Here is an 18,816-nt window from a genome sequence, read left to right on the forward strand (position 1 = left end):
GTCGGAGCGAATTTGCGTCTCTGCATTGACTTTACATGTAATCGCGCCGCCCCCAAACATCGCATCGCTTCCGGTGTGAACGCAGCATTAGTCTATCACTTACAATGTGTTGGAGCGCTAGCCAATAGGAGCACACGTGTTCTGTAGTGATGTCACTATGTTCCGGAAGTAAACAACAAATCCACTAAATACTAATATGAACCCTTTTCCTTCAATATTGCCGTGTTTGTTCTTCAGGCTTCTACGTGACTCTGGTGGTGAATCGATGGTGGAATCAGTTTGTTAATCTTCCGTGGCCGGACCGCCTCATGTTCCTCATCTCCAGGTACAAACCCTCCGACAGAGAATACACACTTTTAGTTATTTACAATATATATTTCCTGCCAGCGTTCAGCATTGATTTGGTGGATTTGTTTTTTACCCGGCTTGATTTCTGTCGTGTCAAATGATCATATGATAGTTTAAATCAGAAACAGGCTTATCACCAGGTCGGTTGACACGTACGAGGGATTTGACTATAGGTGTCATGGTGCAGACATACAAGTAAAACAAAAATAATAATAATAATAATTATCGAACATTTCTCAAATATGTCCGAATCATTTTTCAGGATTCTTTTCCCCAACATTTTCACATATTTTGTGTTTTTTAACGAAATGTTTTTTTCTTTTTTTAATCATTTTCCACAATTATTAAGGATTTATTATGTTATTTCCTCCGCCTTGTCCCCTCAGCTGTGTTCAGGGTAAAGATGAATACGGCCGCCTGCTGCGCCGGACGTTGATTCGTTACGTGAACCTGACCTCGCTGCTGATCTTCCGCTCCGTCAGCACCGCCGTCTGCAAGCGCTTCCCCACCATGGAGCACGTGGTGGAGGCAGGTGAGAGTTTCATTATTATCTCTAAAGGACGGATTGACTCGAGTCAAAGCCTCAGACTGCCACTTCCCGTTCTTCTGTTAACCTAACCATATCAAACAGCCTGACATCTTTGAAAAAATATACAAAGTGTGTGATTTCCTTAATTTATTTATTCAAAAAAAGTCCAGGAAAAAATTCTTACAAATTTGGGAAAATATGTAAAAAAAAAATTGAAAATTATTCCTTTTTCTGTTGCTTACGTATTTTTTGAAAGTCTGAAATTTTTTCGGGAAATATTCCAAAAATTCATAATAAGTAAATACAATGCATACACTATCTATATATTAGTGCTTTTCGTGTAGGAGTTAAAGCCCTCAGACTTCTACCTCTCGTTTAGATGAAAAATATCCAAATAATATTAAAAAAATAGCCCCACCTTTGTTTTTAAAAAACAATTCTGAAGTTACGAAAATATTTGGAAATTTTTGCGAATTTTTGTTCAAAAAGTAGAAAAATGTCTTTAAAAAACACAAAATAGGCCTGAAAAATATCAGAAAACTTTTCAATAAATATGTGAAAAATTTCATAAAATTGTTCTTAAACATTTACAAAGCATGTCTGAAAAAGCATTCCCAAACATATGTGAAAATGTTGAAAAGAAATCCTTAAAATGTGTGAAAAATTCCTTAAAAAAGGTTCAGAAAATATGTGAGAAACGTTCGCTTATTATGCTTAGTATTGTCCAGCACACCTTAAAGGTGGGGTAGGTAAGTTTCAGGAACCGGCTCGAGATACACTTTTTGTTATATTCCATGGAATGCTCTTAACATCCTGATAGCAATGAATATCTGAAGTGCTTTGACAAAAAATCCATAAAAAAATTTCATCTGTAGAAGCTGTGGCGCTGTAAAAAGTACAATGGCCTACCTGCCTGTCAGCCTTCCCTCGGGGCACACACTTACCTCGTGCCCTCATTGGTCATGTGCGCGTTCGTGTGTGTTGGGGGAGGGGCTCTGTGAGGAAGTGGCAGATTTTCTCCGGTTGTGTATTTTCAAATTCTAGCGATCTCGAGCCAGTTTCTCAAACTTACCTACCCCACCTTTAAGTGGTAGGTTTAATTTAACTGATAATTGTTCTTAATAGCACAACTTCTCCTTGTAGTGGAGACTTTTAAAGTTTGGTGTTAGTACTTTAAAGGTGGGGTAAGTTTGAGAAACCGGCTCGAAAAACACTTGTTGTTATTTTCCACGGAATGCTCTTAACATCCCGATAGCAATGAATATCTGAAGTGCTTTGAAGCCGTGGCGCTGTAAAAAGCACGACCAATCATCTGAGCCGGCTAAAGTAACTGGATGGCCTACCTGCCTGTCAGCCTTCCCTCGGGGCACACACTTATCTCGTGCCCTCATTGGTCATGTGCGCGTTCCTGTGTGTCGGGGGAGGGGCTCTGTGAGGAAGTGGCAGATTTTCTCCGGTTGTCTATTTTCAAATTCTAGCGCACTCGAGCCGGTTTCTCCATTCTTACCTACCCACCTTTAACTTAAAGGATCTGCATACTTCTTCCCCGCCGCTGCATCAGAGTTAGTTCTGTTGTCCCCGCAGGGTTCATGACTCCAGAGGAGAGGAAGGTGTACGAGAACATCCGCTCTCCTCACCTCAAATACTGGATCCCCGTGGTCTGGTTCTCTAATCTGGCCGTCAAAGCTCGAGAGGAAGGACGCATCAAGGACAGCATCGACCTGCAGCTGATTCATCAAGTGACTACACACAGATTATTAAACGTCCTGGTTCATATCACTGCTGCATTATGTTGATGTTTGAAATACGTAGTTCACATATTTCACATTTATTTGCAGACATGTTTTTCATATTTTAATGACATTTTCCACAGATTTTATTGACATTTTTACAGAAAACTACACATGTTATTCGGATATGTCTTCAGAAACTTGTTAGGACATTTTTCAAAAAAAGTTAAGGAATATTTGACATATTTTGTAAAAGTTTTTTCTGCCATTTTTCATTTAATTTGAAAATGTTCCACATATTTTCAAGAACATTTAAGGCGAGACACCCCAGATGAATAGGGTACATTTTTTAACTTAAAGGTATCAGCTAGAAATGTCTCCAGTTAATTACTTACAATAAGGTAATTGTTTTTTGTATTACAAGTTTTCTGAAATAGCATGTTTAAATATGCAAATTATCCATTATCTCATTAAATATGCGCATCTTTTAAAGCCAGGTTCAAAATTCTTGTTTCATTTTGTAGTCATATTAGTATCTAAGGCTTTTACAGAAGGGATATTGGATATCTCTTTTTATCACTCCATAAATCAGAAAATACTGTCAACAGCCCTAAAATATCCATTTTCGCCATGTTTTTAGGTATAAAATGTTGTATAATTCAGGCTATGAATGATATATGAACAAACCCTTCTGTAAAAGCCTTCATAGTATTGATAGGAATATAACTGGAAGGTTTGGTGTATGTACGTGCTACTGAAGTTGAAATGTCGAACTCATTTAGAGAAAAGGACCTTTAAAGATTGCAGTGAGGCGCTAGCTGAACCCTCCTGTTCTGTCGACGCACTCCGTGAAGGTATTTCATGTTCGCGGTCGCGGTACTTTATGTTACGTTAGAATGCTAACTTTTAGTGAATTCAGGAGAAACCTACAGACGCAAATAGACAAACTACAGTAAAATAAACACTTAAATGTGTATTTTGTACGTTTTCCTTCCAACAGCCTGAAAGAAAACATGTTAGAGAATCAAAATAGCACAAAATCTCAAAATTGACCAGTGCTTGAAAAACGATGTTTTGCCTGCCGTGTCTCGCCTTAAAGAATCTTATTTGAATTTCTTGACATTTGATGATTTTTCTTTACATTTAAAATGTAATTTATACATAAGATTTTTAAAATGTTTAAAAAAAATTAAATATTTGAACAAAACTTGGTACTTTTAAAAAAAAATGTACTTAACTTTTCTGACATTTTGAATGTTGTTTCCGACACTTTACACGTATTTTATGGCCTTTTTTTACACAAGTTTCATCATGTTTACAAACTTTCTGAAATGTTTCCGATTTAAAAGCCCTGAGGTTTCCATTAAGCCGCATAACATGTGAATACTCAAGTGAAGTAAAAAGTACACTACTTGAGTGAAAGTACTTTCCATCCCCTGCTGCTCCTGTCTCATTAGCTCATAGATAAATCCAGCAGAGGCCAAATGGCATTCAAACAGACGTGTAAAGCCCCGAGGCAGTAATCTGTTGTTCTGTGAGCCACACTGCCGACATGTTGGAACATGAGGAGAGGGAGGGTCCCATCCTCCAATCGGAAACACTGAGGGGGAGCGTCCCCACCAGTTAAGACACAAATAAGATGAAAACTTGACCGTAAGATCGAAAAATCAACCCAGCTTTTAATAAAATGACCTTAAAAGCAAATCAAATGTACTTCACGCTTTACAGGCAAAGATGAGGATGTTTGAACACGTTTTATTTAAAGATCATAATGTTGAGATGCTAAGTCAGATCTTCACAATATGAAGTAATTGTTTTGAAATAATAAGTCCCTTTAACTAATACTAAGTCATTATTCTGAGTCCCTTTTATAACCACTAAGTCATTATCTTAAAAAAGACGATGTTTTGATATCCTCGGTCATCTTTTGGGGCGCTAAGTGGTAATTGTTAAACATGCACTTCCTGTTGTCACCCCTGTGTTTCAGGAGATGAACGTGTTCAGGACTTGGTGTGCGACGCTGTTCGGATACGACTGGGTCGGCATCCCGCTCGTCTACACTCAGGTCTCTCTCTATTATAACATCCATCTGTCTCTGTGATTGGTTTAGAGCGGATGCAGCTCAGGAGATTAAAGTCATCATCATCATCACTGTAACTGGATCTCAGAGAGGAAGAGGAAGAGGAAGTTCAGAGAAGAGCATCTTCCTCCCTCAGATCATCAGACTGATAAACACCAGAACTTTAAAGGGGACCTATCGTGCAAAATGCCCTTTGTGATGTCTTCTCTCCTTCACCATGTGTCCCCGCTGTGTCCCCGCGGTGTCCCCGGTGTGTCCCGGCTGTGTCCCCGTGTGTGCCCGTGTGTCCCTGGTGCGTCCCCGCTGTGTCCCCGGTGTGTCCCCGCTGTGTCCCCGGTGTGTCCGGGAACTCACGCAGCGTCAGAAAATAAAACCCTCTCTTTTCCTCCGTACCCAAATCTCTAAAAACGGGGAACTACGGAGCTGATCCAGATTTGCGTCCGATATGACGTAACATCTGAAATGTGGACCCACGGCCCAATCAGAAACGTTGCTATCAGAAACAACGCCTGACTGTTTTGGATGTAATATGGTCGGTGTTTACATTAGCATCGCTAACACTCAGAGCTAACCTGTGCTGGAGAGCATGTGTGTGAAGAAGCAGGAAGTAGAAAGGAACTCACCTTGTGGTGTAACCGGCAAGAGAGAAAGCCTTTGAGCTCCAGACTGTTCAGATCCTTGATAATCCATGATATGGAGTTTCATCACGGCAGCATTTAGTTTAGACGGTAGCTGCCGGGTCCCGCATGAGCTCAGACCCCTCCTCTTTAAAGCTTTATCCCCAAATCAGCACTTTAGAAACAGGAAGTGAAACAGAGGGAGATGAGGCGTGGCTAGAATGATCTGTTTGGTGTTTGGAGCAAAACACTTCATAGACATGTTTTTTATATATTTTTATTAGGGCCGGGACTTTAACGCGTTAATTACGATTAATTAATTACACAAAAATTAACGCGTTAAAAAAATTACCGCATTTTAATCGCACTTATTTTTGCACAGCGGAACGTTTCTCACTGGACGAGTTTCAGGCGTACCGATTATACTGGAGCACCAACTAACGTTCATGACTTCAGCATGGGACTTCAAACAACAACAAACCACGGTGATCAATAGTCAAACATGAACGAACAAGCTGATGAGACCGCGTTGGTCGGCCCGCGGATGGGACATTTTGTTTTAACAAACGGACGGGTGGAAGCGTCGATAAGAGCACGGTTGTGTGCAAATTATGCAAAAAAGAATGTGCATATCACCGCAGCACATCAAGCCTAAAGTATCACCTAAATGCAAAGCATGTAGCAGCTAGCATGTAGCAGCTAGCATGTAGCAGCTAGCATGTAGCAGCTAGCATGTAGCAGCTAGCATGTAGCAGCTAGCATGGACGTTAGCCCGACTCCGAGTGCAAGGAACCACACCCTGACCCAACCCACACTCAACCAGATGACTGGTTTCAGGGCCAGGATAAGTGAGTCCACGTCTGAGAAAATAACCAGCTCCCTGGCTCTCTGGATTGCACTCGACTCTGGGCTCGACATTAAGGACTGCCCGATGGCCCGGGGCCATCTAGTATTTAGCTCGGGCAATGAAGCCTCACCTGCTGGTTGCCCGATCGGGCAATCTATTATGCCAGTATCATGCAGCTCGCGGATCCAGTAATGAGTGACCCGACAGTCAAACTAAACATATCTATAACTAGTTTAGGTAGTTTGAGAGGTAATTGAAATAGCTACGTGTGATATTCTAACCTGAAGTGTGTGTTACTTTTGTTCCGCTCACCGCTGCATGTGATCATGCAGAGCTGCGTGTCGAGTCTCGACTCGTCAGCAGCAGCTGATCTCTCTCTCCCGTCAGATTAGACTTCACTCGCGTTTATGTCCATATCGATCAGATCCAGCTGGTTCTAGCTAATGATATGACTACCTGCTTATTAAAAGACAACTACACAAGAAGTGTCGCTATGCAACTGGATGAGGCCACAAAGCGCATATAGCGCAGCATTATGCATTTATTTACATGCCCACCGGAACCCCGAGGCATTACCAACAGATCAACGCACAATCAACCCATACAGGACATCTCTTTCTCCACATGTTAGACATTAGAGTTGACTATTCTTGTCTGTCACATACTCTTCTTGTCTGTCACATAAGTGGCGCAACTGAAGCGGTATTGCTCTAAGGGGAAATTATTTTGACCGAAGATATTTAGATTTGCCGGCTAACGGGAACTCTGACGTGTGCTTCGCGGATGCGCTCGGCTCCTCTCGACTGCTGCTCGGGTCTGCTCGGTCAGCTTCCGGATGAGGAGGCATTCATTCGACCAACTTACAGTAGTTAACATTACAAACATTTTTAACAGGGGCCATAATAGTGTAAATAATGTTTGTTTTGGCAGTTATAACTGAATGTAATGTTTTCTACTTTTTTCCATCTGGGAAGGCGTCTGCCTTCATCAGATGGAAAGTGTTTTGACCAACAACTTAAGTATTTCTTAAAGCTATGCAGGGCATGCAAGCGAGCAAACACAAACAAGAACAAACAAACAAGTGAAATGAAGAATACAATTGAAATTGTACAATATAATATTGTGGTGGTTCATCTTATAATTCAGTCTAGAGAATGCACCAGACAGCATCTAAGACCTGCAAAAATTAAAAAATGTCTAGGGGGAGGCCCCACAAACCCTTCGTGCCATTTCGTCCGCATGCATTTTTCAGGGCAATCTCTATTGGGCTCAGGGCCATCTGTGAATTAGCTTAGATGGCCCTGTGCTTAAAAATGCGATTTAAAAAATGCGATTAAAAATGCGATTAATTTCGATTAATTAATTACAAAGCCTCTAATTAGATTAATTTTTTTAATCGAGTCCCGGCTCTAATTTTTATACATCTGCAACCCATGCTATTGCCTATAAATAGCATGATAGGTGACTTTAAGTCATTATATTGAGATACTAAGTCCCTTTTCCTCCACTAAGTCATTATATTGAGGGGGATCGCCGGAGCTGTATTAGATTAACATTAACATTAGTGGTAAGTGCACTGCCTTGCGGCCTGAAGCAGCATCCTTGATGGAGCTTCTGGGCAGGACCTGTGTTATCAGGAAAGGAGTGAGCAGAGGAGAGTTGTCCATTCTTGTTCTGTTTTCTGTGACCTCCTTATTTTGTCACACGACATCTCCTGATTCTGGAATAATGTACGAGTTCTCCTGCTGATTACAAGATGCGTCTAAATATCTCTTCTCATTTCGAGACATCTTACCAAGAACATGTTCACTTGTTCTATTGACAGATTGATTTCACTATTCTTTAGCTTGTTTTTGGAGCAGCATTCTTTCACACACACATACGGGTTTTGGGCCGAGGGCGACACCGTACTTCCGGTATCCGCCATTTCACGCGAGGTGCAAGCAGAATATCATAGTCTATTGCCTTAATCAATATCTAGTCAACTCTAAAATACCACATATATGCAATGGCATGATAATAGTATTGTGACTAGAGGGGTATTCACTTGGTGTTTCCAGAAGATAGACGGAGATGCAGCCAAAATCGACGAAGGCCACTTTCGAGAGTCGTGTTTCCATACATGTGCAGGCAGTCTGTAAGGGCGATCCGACAACCCACACAGCTCTAGTTCACGCTGGTACCGACCTCGAGCACACCCCTCCAGTCCAGAGATGTAATCCGAAGACATGCAGCGATTTCTTCGGTCGTTAATTCAGAAAACAAAACTAGTGCGCTCTGCCTGGCTACGTTAGCTAGCTGTTTATATTTGCACCTCCAGGAAAATGGCGTATTTATATATATATATATTGCGCGCGTTGCATTGTGGGTAGCTCGTGACGTCACTGTGTGAAAGAATTCTTTCCAGTGTGTCAATATTCCAATGACTTGTACACAGACGATTCTGGCACTATTTCATTGACGTAGTATCTGTGTTCTTTGCGCTGTGTGTCGCTCCGCTGGAGGAGGAGGAGCCTGAACCTCAGATGCTCTCTCTTCAGGTCGTCACCCTCGCCGTCTACACGTTCTTCTTCGCCTGTCTGATTGGTCGTCAGTTCCTGGACCCGGCGCAGGGTCACCAGGGGCACGACCTGGACATCTACGTCCCCGTCTTCACGCTGCTGCAGTTCTTCTTCTACTCCGGCTGGCTCAAGGTAACCACGATGTTTCTTCTTTATCAACAAGTCTTTATTTAAAGGTCATCAACACGTGTCCCCTCTTCTTCATGTCTCTTCTACATCAACATGTGTCCCCTCTTCTTCATGTCTCTTCTACATCAACATGTGTCCCCTCTTCTTCATGTCTCTTCTACATCAACATGTGTCCCCTCTTCTTCATGTCTCTTCTACATCAACATGTGTCCCCTCTTCTTCATGTCTCTTCTACATCAACATGTGTCCCCTCTTCTTCATGTCTCTTCTACATCAACACGTGTCCACTCTTCTTCATGTCTCTTCTACATCAACATGTGTCCCCTCTTCTTCATGTCTCTTCTACATCAACATGTGTCCCCTCTTCTTCATGTCTCTTCTACATCAACATGTGTCCCCCTCTTCTTCATGTCTCTTCTACATCAACATGTGTCCCCTCTTCTTCATGTCTCTTCTACATCAACATGTGTCCCCTCTTCCTCATGTCTCTTCTACATCAACATGTGTCCCCTCTTCTTCATGTCTCTTCTACATCAACACGTGTCCACTCTTCTTCATGTCTCTTCTACATCAACATGTGTCCACTCTTCTTCATGTCTCTTCTACATCAACATGTGTCCCCTCTTCTTCATGTCTCTTCTACATCAACACGTGTCCACTCTTCTTCATGTCTCTTCTACATCAACATGTGTCCCCTCTTCTCCATGTCTCTTCTACATCAACATGTGTCCCCTCTTCTTCATGTCTCTTCTACATCAACACGTGTCCACTCTTCTTCATGTCTCTTCTACATCAACATGTGTCCCCTCTTCTTCATGTCTCTTCTACATCAACATGTGTCCCCTCTTCTTCATGTCTCTTCTACATCAACATGTGTCCCCTCTTCTTCATGTCTCTTCTACATCAACATGTGTCCCCTCTTCTTCATGTCTCTTCTACATCAACATGTGTCCCCTCTTCCTCATGTCTCTTCTACATCAACATGTGTCCCCTCTTCTTCATGTCTCTTCTACATCAACATGTGTCCCCTCTTCTTCATGTCTCTTCTACATCAACATGTGTCCCCTCTTCTTCATGTCTCTTCTACTCTGAAAGTTTCAGGAACAAAGATTCTCTCTCTTTTTGATGAATTTCTATAAAAACCTGTCTGAAAATGAGCTGATCAGATTTTGGCCACTTTATGATGTCATAACGTGTAACCAGGCCCGGTTCTACGGGGTGCCTCATTTGAAAAATTAAAAGTCAAAAAAATTAAAAGTCAAAAATATTACATATATAATAACAATAATAATTGTTATTATAAACACCGCCACCACTCAGCGGCCCGCAAGTGCCAGAGGACCTCGGCAAAACAGAGCCTGCAGGTATATTTAAACTAGACTGGGAAGGAATCAAGCAAAGAGCACATAGATCCATAGATCTCTTCATGTTGCTCTCAAAGTGCACCAGATTGATGCTTTTAACTTATATTTAAAAAAAAAAAAATCTTCCCGGGTGAGCATGCCCCCGGACCCCCTAGAGGAGGTGAGGACCCCCTAGAGGAGGTGAGGACTCCCTAGAGGAGGTGAGGACCCTCCAAGAGGAGGTGAGGACCCCCTAGAGGAGGTGAGGACCCCCCTAGAGGAGGTGAGGACTCCCTAGAGGAGGTGAGGACCCCCCTAGAGGAGGTGAGGACCCTCCAAGAGGAGGTGAGGACCCCCTAGAGGAGGTGAGAACCCCCCTAGAGGAGGTGAGGACCCCCCTAGAGGAGGTGAGGACCCTCCAAGAGGAGGTGAGGACCCCCTAGAGGAGGTGAGGACCCCCTAGAGGAGGTGAGGACCCTCCAAGAGGAGGTGAGGACCCTCCTAGAGGAGGTGAGGACCCTCCAAGAGGAGGTGAGGACCCCCTAGAGGAGGTGAGGACCCTCCAAGAGGAGGTGAGGACCCTCCAAGAGGAGGTGAGGACCCCCCTAGAGGAGGTGAGGACCCCCTAGAGGAGGTGAGGACCCCCCCTAGAGGAGGTGAGGACCCTCCTAGAGGAGGTGAGGACCCTCCAAGAGGAGGTGAGGACCCCCTAGAGGAGGTGAGGACCCTCCAAGAGGAGGTGAGGGACCCCTAGAGGAGGTGAGGACCCCCCTAGAGGAGGTGAGGACCCCCTAGAGGAGGTGAGGACCCCCCTAGAGGAGGTGAGGACCCCCTAGAGGAGGTGAGGACCCCCCTAGAGGAGGTGAGGACCCTCCAAGAGGGTGTTAAGTCCACTCCCCACTTATAAAAATAGCACTGTACCACTGCACCCTCTCTAATCTCAGATGCACCCTGAGTCGTTTTGTTCTGGAACCGGGCCTGTGTGTAACCATTAGCAACCAAGGTAACCCCCCCCCCCCCCCCCCTTATCACCTGAATCTCCTCTAGAGCTCCATTGAGTTCTTTGTAACCAGATCTCTCTCAGAGGGGCGTGGGGGAGGGGCTCCTTGTTTTCATCTAAAGTAACAGACAGAGAATCAGCACTTTGGAAACAGGGCTGAAACAGAGGGGATTATGGGTAATGCTCTAATGGTGTTCCAGCCAATCAGAGACAGGCTCTGGATATATCTGAGAGCTGGGATATATTGATGAAACAGTAGAATAGGGACCTTAAGAGATGTTGCGTCTCGTCGTCAGGTAGCGGAGCAGCTGATCAACCCGTTTGGAGAGGACGACGACGACTTTGAAGCGAACTGGATCATCGACAGGAACCTTCAGGTCAGCCGACAATCACAGCGGAAAAAATTGCAAACCACAATGGAATGCTTTCCTTCACGTCCTGTCCACCTGTCCTCCAGGTGTCCCTGCTGGCTGTGGACGAGATGCACATGAACCTGCCTCGCATGACCAAAGATATCTACTGGAACGACTCTGAGGCTCGACCTCCGTACACGCTGGCAGCCGCCGACTACTGCATCCCCTCCTTCCTGGGATCCACCACCGACATGGGGTCAACACACACACACACACACACACACACACACACACACACACACACACACACACACACACACACACACACACACACACACACACACACACACACACACGCTTTGAAATGTGCTTCAGTAAAAAGTCCCCATAGCTAGCAGCTGCTTTAAAGAGTACCTGACCTCCCTTTATGTCAATAGAAAGTAGAAAAGTACAGGTATTTGAGTTCAACATGTGAGAAGTAGAAAGTACAGGTATTTGAGTTCAACATGTAAGAAGTAGAAAGTTCAGGTATTTGAGTTCAACATGTAAGAAGTAGAAAGTACAGGTATTTGAGTTCAACATGAGAGAAGTAGAAAGTACAGGTATTTGAGTTCAACATGTGAGAAGTAGAAAGTACAGGTATTTGAGTTCAACATGAGAGAAGTAGAAAGTACAGGTATTTGAGTTCAACATGTAAGAAGTAGAAAGTACAGGTATTTGGGTTCAACATGTAAGAAGTAGAAAGTAAAAAGTAGTCAGGAAAATAAGTAGTGGAGTAAAGTACTGATACCAGAAACATGTACTTAAGTACAGTAACAAAGTATTTGTACTCCACTACCTCTGATCGATGTATATCTAAATGTTAAAAGCTCTCGTCCCGTTTCTCTTCCAGACTCTCTGATATCCTGCAGGTCGACGAGTCTGAAGTTTCCGACAAACGGCAACAAGACCCGGTGTTGGTTTGGCGCCAAAAGTCGGTAAAACTACTTTTTATTTTTACCGTTTTATATGTTTTCGGTTCAGTTTGTCTCTTTATCAGCATGATTGGCGAAAGACTCGGAGCCATTTCACACATTCTGCAAACGCTTCCAAGTGTAAATGACTGTGTTGATAAAGCTTGGGACATATACGCATCTTATACAACGAGGTGATTGGATTTACTTTGAATGTGTAAAACAATAATACAAAAATGTAACATGAGAATTATTATACAACTACAACAAGATGAACATATGTGACCGGGATTTAATTGTAATAGACGTTTCTAAATGATGCCGAAGTCACAACACACTGATACCGGTTAGTAACAACCATGAATTAATGCTTTGAGTCTGCAGACAGACGGCAGAGAAACACCCTTTAAAATGCGTGTTTTCTGAATGGAGATCAGCTAAGCTAACGCAGTACATGCTCCGAACAATGGAGCGTGAGATGGGCCGGAGAGTCGGAGCGGTACTGCAGTCGCTTTACCGCACCGTGTGACGGAAAGGGAGCTGAGCCAGAAGGCAAAGCTCTCTGTCTACCGGGCCGTTCCTCCCCTCACCTACGGTCATGAAGGATGGGTCACGACCGAAAGAACGAGATCGCAGATACAAGGGATGAGATGGGTTTTCTCCGCCGGGTGGCTGGCGTCTCCCTTAGAGATAAGGTGAGGAGTTCGGTCATCAGGGAGGGACTCGGAGTTGAGCCGCTCCTCCTTCGCGTCGAAAGAAGCCAGTTGAGGTGGTTTGGGCACCTAGTTAGGATGCCACCTGGGCGCCTCCCTAGGGAGGTGTTCCAGGCACGTCCAGCTGGGAGGAGACCGAGGGGTAGACCTAGGACCAGGTGGAGGGATTATATCTCTTCTGGCCTGGGAGCGCCTTGGGACCCCCAGTCAGAGCTGGTTGATGAGGGGGACGTTTGGGGCTCTCTGCTGGAACTGATACCCCGAGACCCGACCATTATTTTTGTTGGAGACGAGCCTCTATCTTTTGATGTTTCAGGTTCTGGGTCGAGTGCGCCGGCTGCTGAGCGTTCAGGAGCCTCCAGATCTTCCTCTTTCTCGACCTGCGTTCAAACGACACAGCAGTGATGCCACCGGAAGCTTCTTCCCAGACTTCAGGTGCAGTTTGGCTTCAGAGCGATACACATATCCAAACGGGTGATTAGGCAACAAGGTGTCTGCTGGGAAAACACTGAATGTCCTCCTCCAACACGAGAGCAACAAAGGCATCCCAACTGTAGCTGTGAGCATGACAGGATGTATGAGTACCGAGAAGAGCACCAGGACTGTTTGAGGCAGATGATAACTATGTGAAATTCAACATTTTAAGATTTTGAAAAAAAGTCAGGTTTTTGAGAAAGAATCTGGATTTTGAGGGTACTTTTTGACTTAAGTACATTTCAAAGCCCATACTTATTTACTTTGACTTGAGTAAAGAACTTTAGTCAGTACTTCTACTTTTACCAGAGTATTTTTAAACACGAGTATCTGTACTTCTACTCGAGTATAGGATGTGTGTACTTTCGCCATCTCTAACATTGGATCATCTATTCTTACCATCCAGGGTTGATTCTCGTCCGGACAACATGGGTCTCCCCTCCCCCAACACGGACACCCTCTCCACTTTAAGGGAGGTCAGCAGTAACCCTCCCTCCCCCGAAAGCCCCCCCTCAGCGGTTTTCCCTCGACTCGTCGTCAGTCCGCCGTTTTCCGGAGATGCCGGTCCGAACTTTGAAGCATTGAAACCTCACAATGGACTGGATCCGTCCCCCAGTGAGGAGGCGCCGGGCCTCGAGACCCCGAGGTAAATACATCGGAGTTAGCACTTTCCACATCTTGATAGTCTGACTATAACGAAACCGTTCTGACGCTGTTTCGAGATGATAGGATCACCAAGACGTCGAGCAACAACGACTGGTCTTACATTTGGTGATTTAGCTTCTCTTAAATGTTATAACCATAGCTTAACAATTATTTAAAGGCAGGATGAGTTGGATATTACCAAAACAACCGACATATAGATATACAAAAGAACCATTAATTGAAACGTAAGACCGGGTAGCTGATCGTAGGAATGCGTTGAAGAGAAAGATAGGAAAATGGCCGACAAGACGCACATATAGCAAGGTGGACAGAACTCAGTCCAACAGGAGAGGACCAATCAATCAAACAATCACATGTTGACACCCGCTGTCCTCAGACCCTCGTAAGTATAACCCCCCATCGACACAATGGCTTGGAAGCAGCCTAACATTAACGGCCGTCACTTTGTGTTTTCAGGACCAGCCCTTCCGTCTGTTGCTCCCCGACCCAGCTGGGACCGAAGGAGTTTCGTTGGACGCACCACCCCCCCTCCAGACCTCGGGGGCGGCAGTTCTCTCTCCAGTTCTCCAGGCAGTCGTCCAAAGCGTCCGTCCGAAGCTTACCGAGCCCCAAAGGTCTGGGGAGGAGGAACCGAACGCTGGCTCGTTTCCAATCCCGCCGATCCCCAGCGGACACTTTACAGCTTCCAGACCGAGAGCCCGAGTACGACAACGACTTCCAGGGACTCGCAGGGACCGAGGACGACGAGAAGGAAGAGGCCGGCGACAGCGAAGAGATAAAAAAACAGGACTCCTAATTGCCGAGCTTGGGGAAATCTTTAGAAACGACTCGCACACGGAAACATATATTCCACAGCAGAGCCGCGCTGGTGACGAGGCGTCCCGAGAGGAAGTCCTTCATCTCTGACGGGATGTTTTAGTTTAATCTCTGGAGAGCAGAGACGGCAAAAGTACACACATGCTTTACTCAAGTAGAAGTACAGATACTCATGTTTAAAAATACTCTGGTGAAAGTAGAAGTACTCAGTGTGCGAACCATACCACGGTCTCCAGGGGAGCCGGGATTTTTTTTTTTTTGCGGGGGGGGGGGGTAAATGCTGATCCGTGCATTAATAGCAACAGCTCAGACATAGGCCTATAAAGAGAAAACCTGTTGCACACGGGGTGGTGCCACAGGTCTACATGTACTTGAAACGTCCCGATGGATCATGTTCATGTCAACAGATTTCCCGAGCATGTATGGGCTACGCAAACTTCAGTCAACTTGATAATAAATAATCCACGGACCACCAATGTAACGTTTGACTGTTTAATGAAATCAACTTAAAATGACTCAAAAACAGGCTACATGGTTTCACATGGGCTATAGCCTATTGTGGCTGCAGCCACACAGAGCCGAACACACGCGATACGAGCAGCCAGCGGCACCAACCATGAACAATATTCATATTAATATTAATAATACAGCTATAGCACAACACAACGCTCTCACTGCCTGGAGAGACGCCACACACACTACACAACGGCTCGTCTTCTTGTGTCTCTTCAGCCCCCAAGTTAACGTTAGCTGTCAAGTTAGCACTAGCACTGACGTTAGCTCCCTCCTCTCTCGGTTCTGTTGTAGCAGCAGTCACAACGTACGATGTGCTACCACCAGCTACATTCGGTTGGTCTTCTTGATCGGGTTGTTTGGCCGTCTTTTTAAAGAAATTGCTAAGTTGTTTGTTTCTTGTCGACATGTCAGCAGCAGCAGCAATGCCTGGTAAACATGCAGTGCTAACTAAACGAGCTTGTGACTGAGTGGGTAGTGGGTGGAGCTGCGGGCAGCGTGCAAGCAGGCGACACTTTTTTCATGAATCATAAACTCTAAATATAATTTTATTTCACTTATTTTACATCCTTTGAAAAAAAAAACATGCCCAAAATGGAATTTATTTGGTCATCATATCAGTATTTTAGAGAGCTCCCCCCAAATTTCACAAACCTTGTTCCCAGGGGAGCTCATGTCACCACTAGGGGAGCTATAGCTCCCCCTGCTCCCCTCCAGTTCGCACCCTGGAAGTACTGACTAAACGTCTTCACTCAAGTAAAAGTAAAGAAGTATGGGCTTCTAAATGTTGAGTTCAACATGTAAGAAGTAGAAAGTACAGGTATTTGAGTTCAATGTGTAAGAAGTAGAAAGTACAGGTATTTGAGTTCAACATGTAAGAAGTAGAAAGTACAGGTATTTGAGTTCAACATGTAGAGAAGAGAAGAAAGTACAGGTATTTGAGTTCAACAGTGAGAGAAGTAGAAAGTACAGGTATTTGAGTTCAACGTGTAGAAGAAGTAGAAAGTACAGGTATTTGAGTTCACCATGTAAGAAGTAGAAAGTACAGGTATTTGTGTTCAACATGTAAGAAGTAGAAAGTACAGGTATTTGGGTTCAACATGTGAGAAGTAGAAAGTACAGGTATTTGAGTTCAACATGTAAGAAGTAGAAAGTACAGGTATTTGAGTTCAACATGTAAGAAGTAGAAAGTACAGGTATTTGAGTTCAACATAGAAGTAGAAAGTACAGGTATTTGAGTTCAACATAGAAGTAGAAAGTACAGGTATTTGGGTTCAACATGTAAGAAGTAGAAAGTACAGGTATTTGAGTTCAACATGTAAGAAGTAGAAAGTACAGGTATTTGAGTTCAACATGTAAGAAGTAGAAAGTACAGGTATTTGAGTTCAACAAGAAGTAGAAAGTACAGGTATTTGAGTTCAACATGTAAGAAGTAGAAAGTACAGGTATTTGGGTTCAACATGTAAGAAGTAGAAAGTACAGGTATTTGAGTTCAACATGTAAGAAGTAGAAAGTACAGGTATTTGAGTTCAACAAGAAGTAGAAAGTACAGGTATTTGAGTTCAACAAGAAGTAGAAAGTACAGGTATTTGGGTTCAACATGTAAGAAGTAGAAAGTACAGGTATTTGAGTTCAACATGTAAGAAGTAGAAAGTACAGGTATTTGTGTTAAACATGTAAGAAGTAGAAAGTACAGGTATTTGGGTTCAACATGTGAGAAGTAGAAAGTACAGGTATTTGAGTTCAACATGTAAGAAGTAGAAAGTACAGGTATTTGAGTTCAACATGTAAGAAGTAGAAAGTACAGGTATTTGGGTTCAACATGTGAGAAGTAGAAAGTACAGGTATTTGAGTTCAACATGTAAGAAGTAGAAAGTACAGGTATTTGAGTTCAACAAGAAGTAGAAAGTACAGGTATTTGAGTTCAACAAGAAGTAGAAAGTACAGGTATTTGGGTTCAACATGTAAGAAGTAGAAAGTACAGGTATTTGAGTTCAACATGTAAGAAGTAGAAAGTACAGGTATTTGAGTTCAACATGTAAGAAGTAGAAAGTACAGGTATTTGAGTTCAACAAGAAGTAGAAAGTACAGGTATTTGGGTTCAACATGTAAGAAGTAGAAAGTACAGGTATTTGAGTTCAACATGTAAGAAGTAGAAAGTACAGGTATTTGAGTTCAACAAGAAGTAGAAAGTACAGGTATTTGAGTTCAACATGTAAGAAGTAGAAAGTACAGGTATTTGAGTTCAACAAGAAGTAGAAAGTACAGGTATTTGAGTTCAACATGTAAGAAGTAGAAAGTACAGGTATTTGAGTTCAACATGTAAGAAGTAGAAAGTACAGGTATTTGGGTTCAACATGTAAGAAGTAGAAAGTACAGGTATTTGAGTTCAACATGTGAGAAGTAGAAAGTACAGGTATTTGAGTTCAACATGTAAGAAGTAGAAAGTACAGGTATTTGAGTTCAACATGTAAGAAGTAGAAAGTACAGGTATTTGAGTTCAACATGTAAGAAGTAGAAAGTACAGGTATTTGAGTTCAACATGTGAGAAGTAGAAAGTACAGGTATTTGGGTTCAACATGTAAGAAGTAGAAAGTACAGGTATTTGAGTTCAACATGTGAGAAGTAGAAAGTACAGGTATTTGAGTTCAACATGAGAGAAGTAGAAAGTACAGGTATTTGAGTTCAACATGTAAGAAGTAGAAAGTACAGGTATTTGAGTTCAACAAGAAATAGAAAGTACAGGTATTTGAGTTCAACATGTAAGAAGTAGAAAGTACAGGTATTTGAGTTCAACATGTAAGAAGTAGAAAGTACAGGTATTTGAGTTCAACATGTAAGAAGTAGAAAGTACAGGTATTTGAGTTCAACAAGAAGTAGAAAGTACAGGTATTTGAGTTCAACATGTAAGAAGTAGAAAGTACAGGTATTTGAGTTCAACAAGAAGTAGAAAGTACAGGTATTTGAGTTCAACATGTAAGAAGTAGAAAGTACAGGTATTTGGGTTCAACATGTGAGAAGTAGAAAGTACAGGTATTTGTGTTCAATATGTAAGAAGTAGAAAGTACAGGTATTTGAGTTCAACACGTGAGAAGTAGAAAGTACAGGTATTTGAGTTTCAACACGTGAGAAGTAGAAGTACAG

The 18,816-nt window shown here is 43.1% G+C and overlaps 1 protein-coding gene across 1 annotated transcript; it reads left to right on the forward strand.

Moving 5' to 3' along the window:
- The first annotated feature begins 244 nt into the window (after nt 1-244).
- LOC117440772 (bestrophin-3-like) lies at nt 245-15,640 on the forward strand. Its single transcript, XM_034077008.2, has 11 exons — nt 245-325; nt 735-880; nt 2,462-2,616; nt 4,595-4,672; nt 8,692-8,844; nt 11,481-11,561; nt 11,642-11,793; nt 12,430-12,514; nt 13,520-13,638; nt 14,084-14,323; nt 14,800-15,640. The coding sequence occupies exons 1-11, from the start codon at nt 309-311 to the stop codon at nt 15,137-15,139; spliced, it is 1,566 nt and encodes a 521-aa protein (XP_033932899.1). The 5' UTR covers nt 245-308; the 3' UTR covers nt 15,140-15,640.
- The last annotated feature ends 3,176 nt before the right edge of the window (nt 15,641-18,816 follow it).

This window comes from Pseudochaenichthys georgianus, unplaced genomic scaffold (genome assembly GCF_902827115.2).
Source record: "Pseudochaenichthys georgianus unplaced genomic scaffold, fPseGeo1.2 scaffold_1191_arrow_ctg1, whole genome shotgun sequence".
NCBI classification, from domain to species: Eukaryota; Metazoa; Chordata; class Actinopteri; order Perciformes; family Channichthyidae; genus Pseudochaenichthys; species Pseudochaenichthys georgianus.

Excerpts from the sequence above, each read along its gene's own strand:
- LOC117440772 (XM_034077008.2), top strand. Across the intron at positions 4,673-8,691 it reads TCCCGCTCGTCTACACTCAG|GTCGTCACCCTCGCCGTCTA; the intron begins GTCTCTCTCTAT and ends CTCTCTCTTCAG. Across the intron at positions 8,845-11,480 it reads TCTACTCCGGCTGGCTCAAG|GTAGCGGAGCAGCTGATCAA; the intron begins GTAACCACGATG and ends TCTCGTCGTCAG.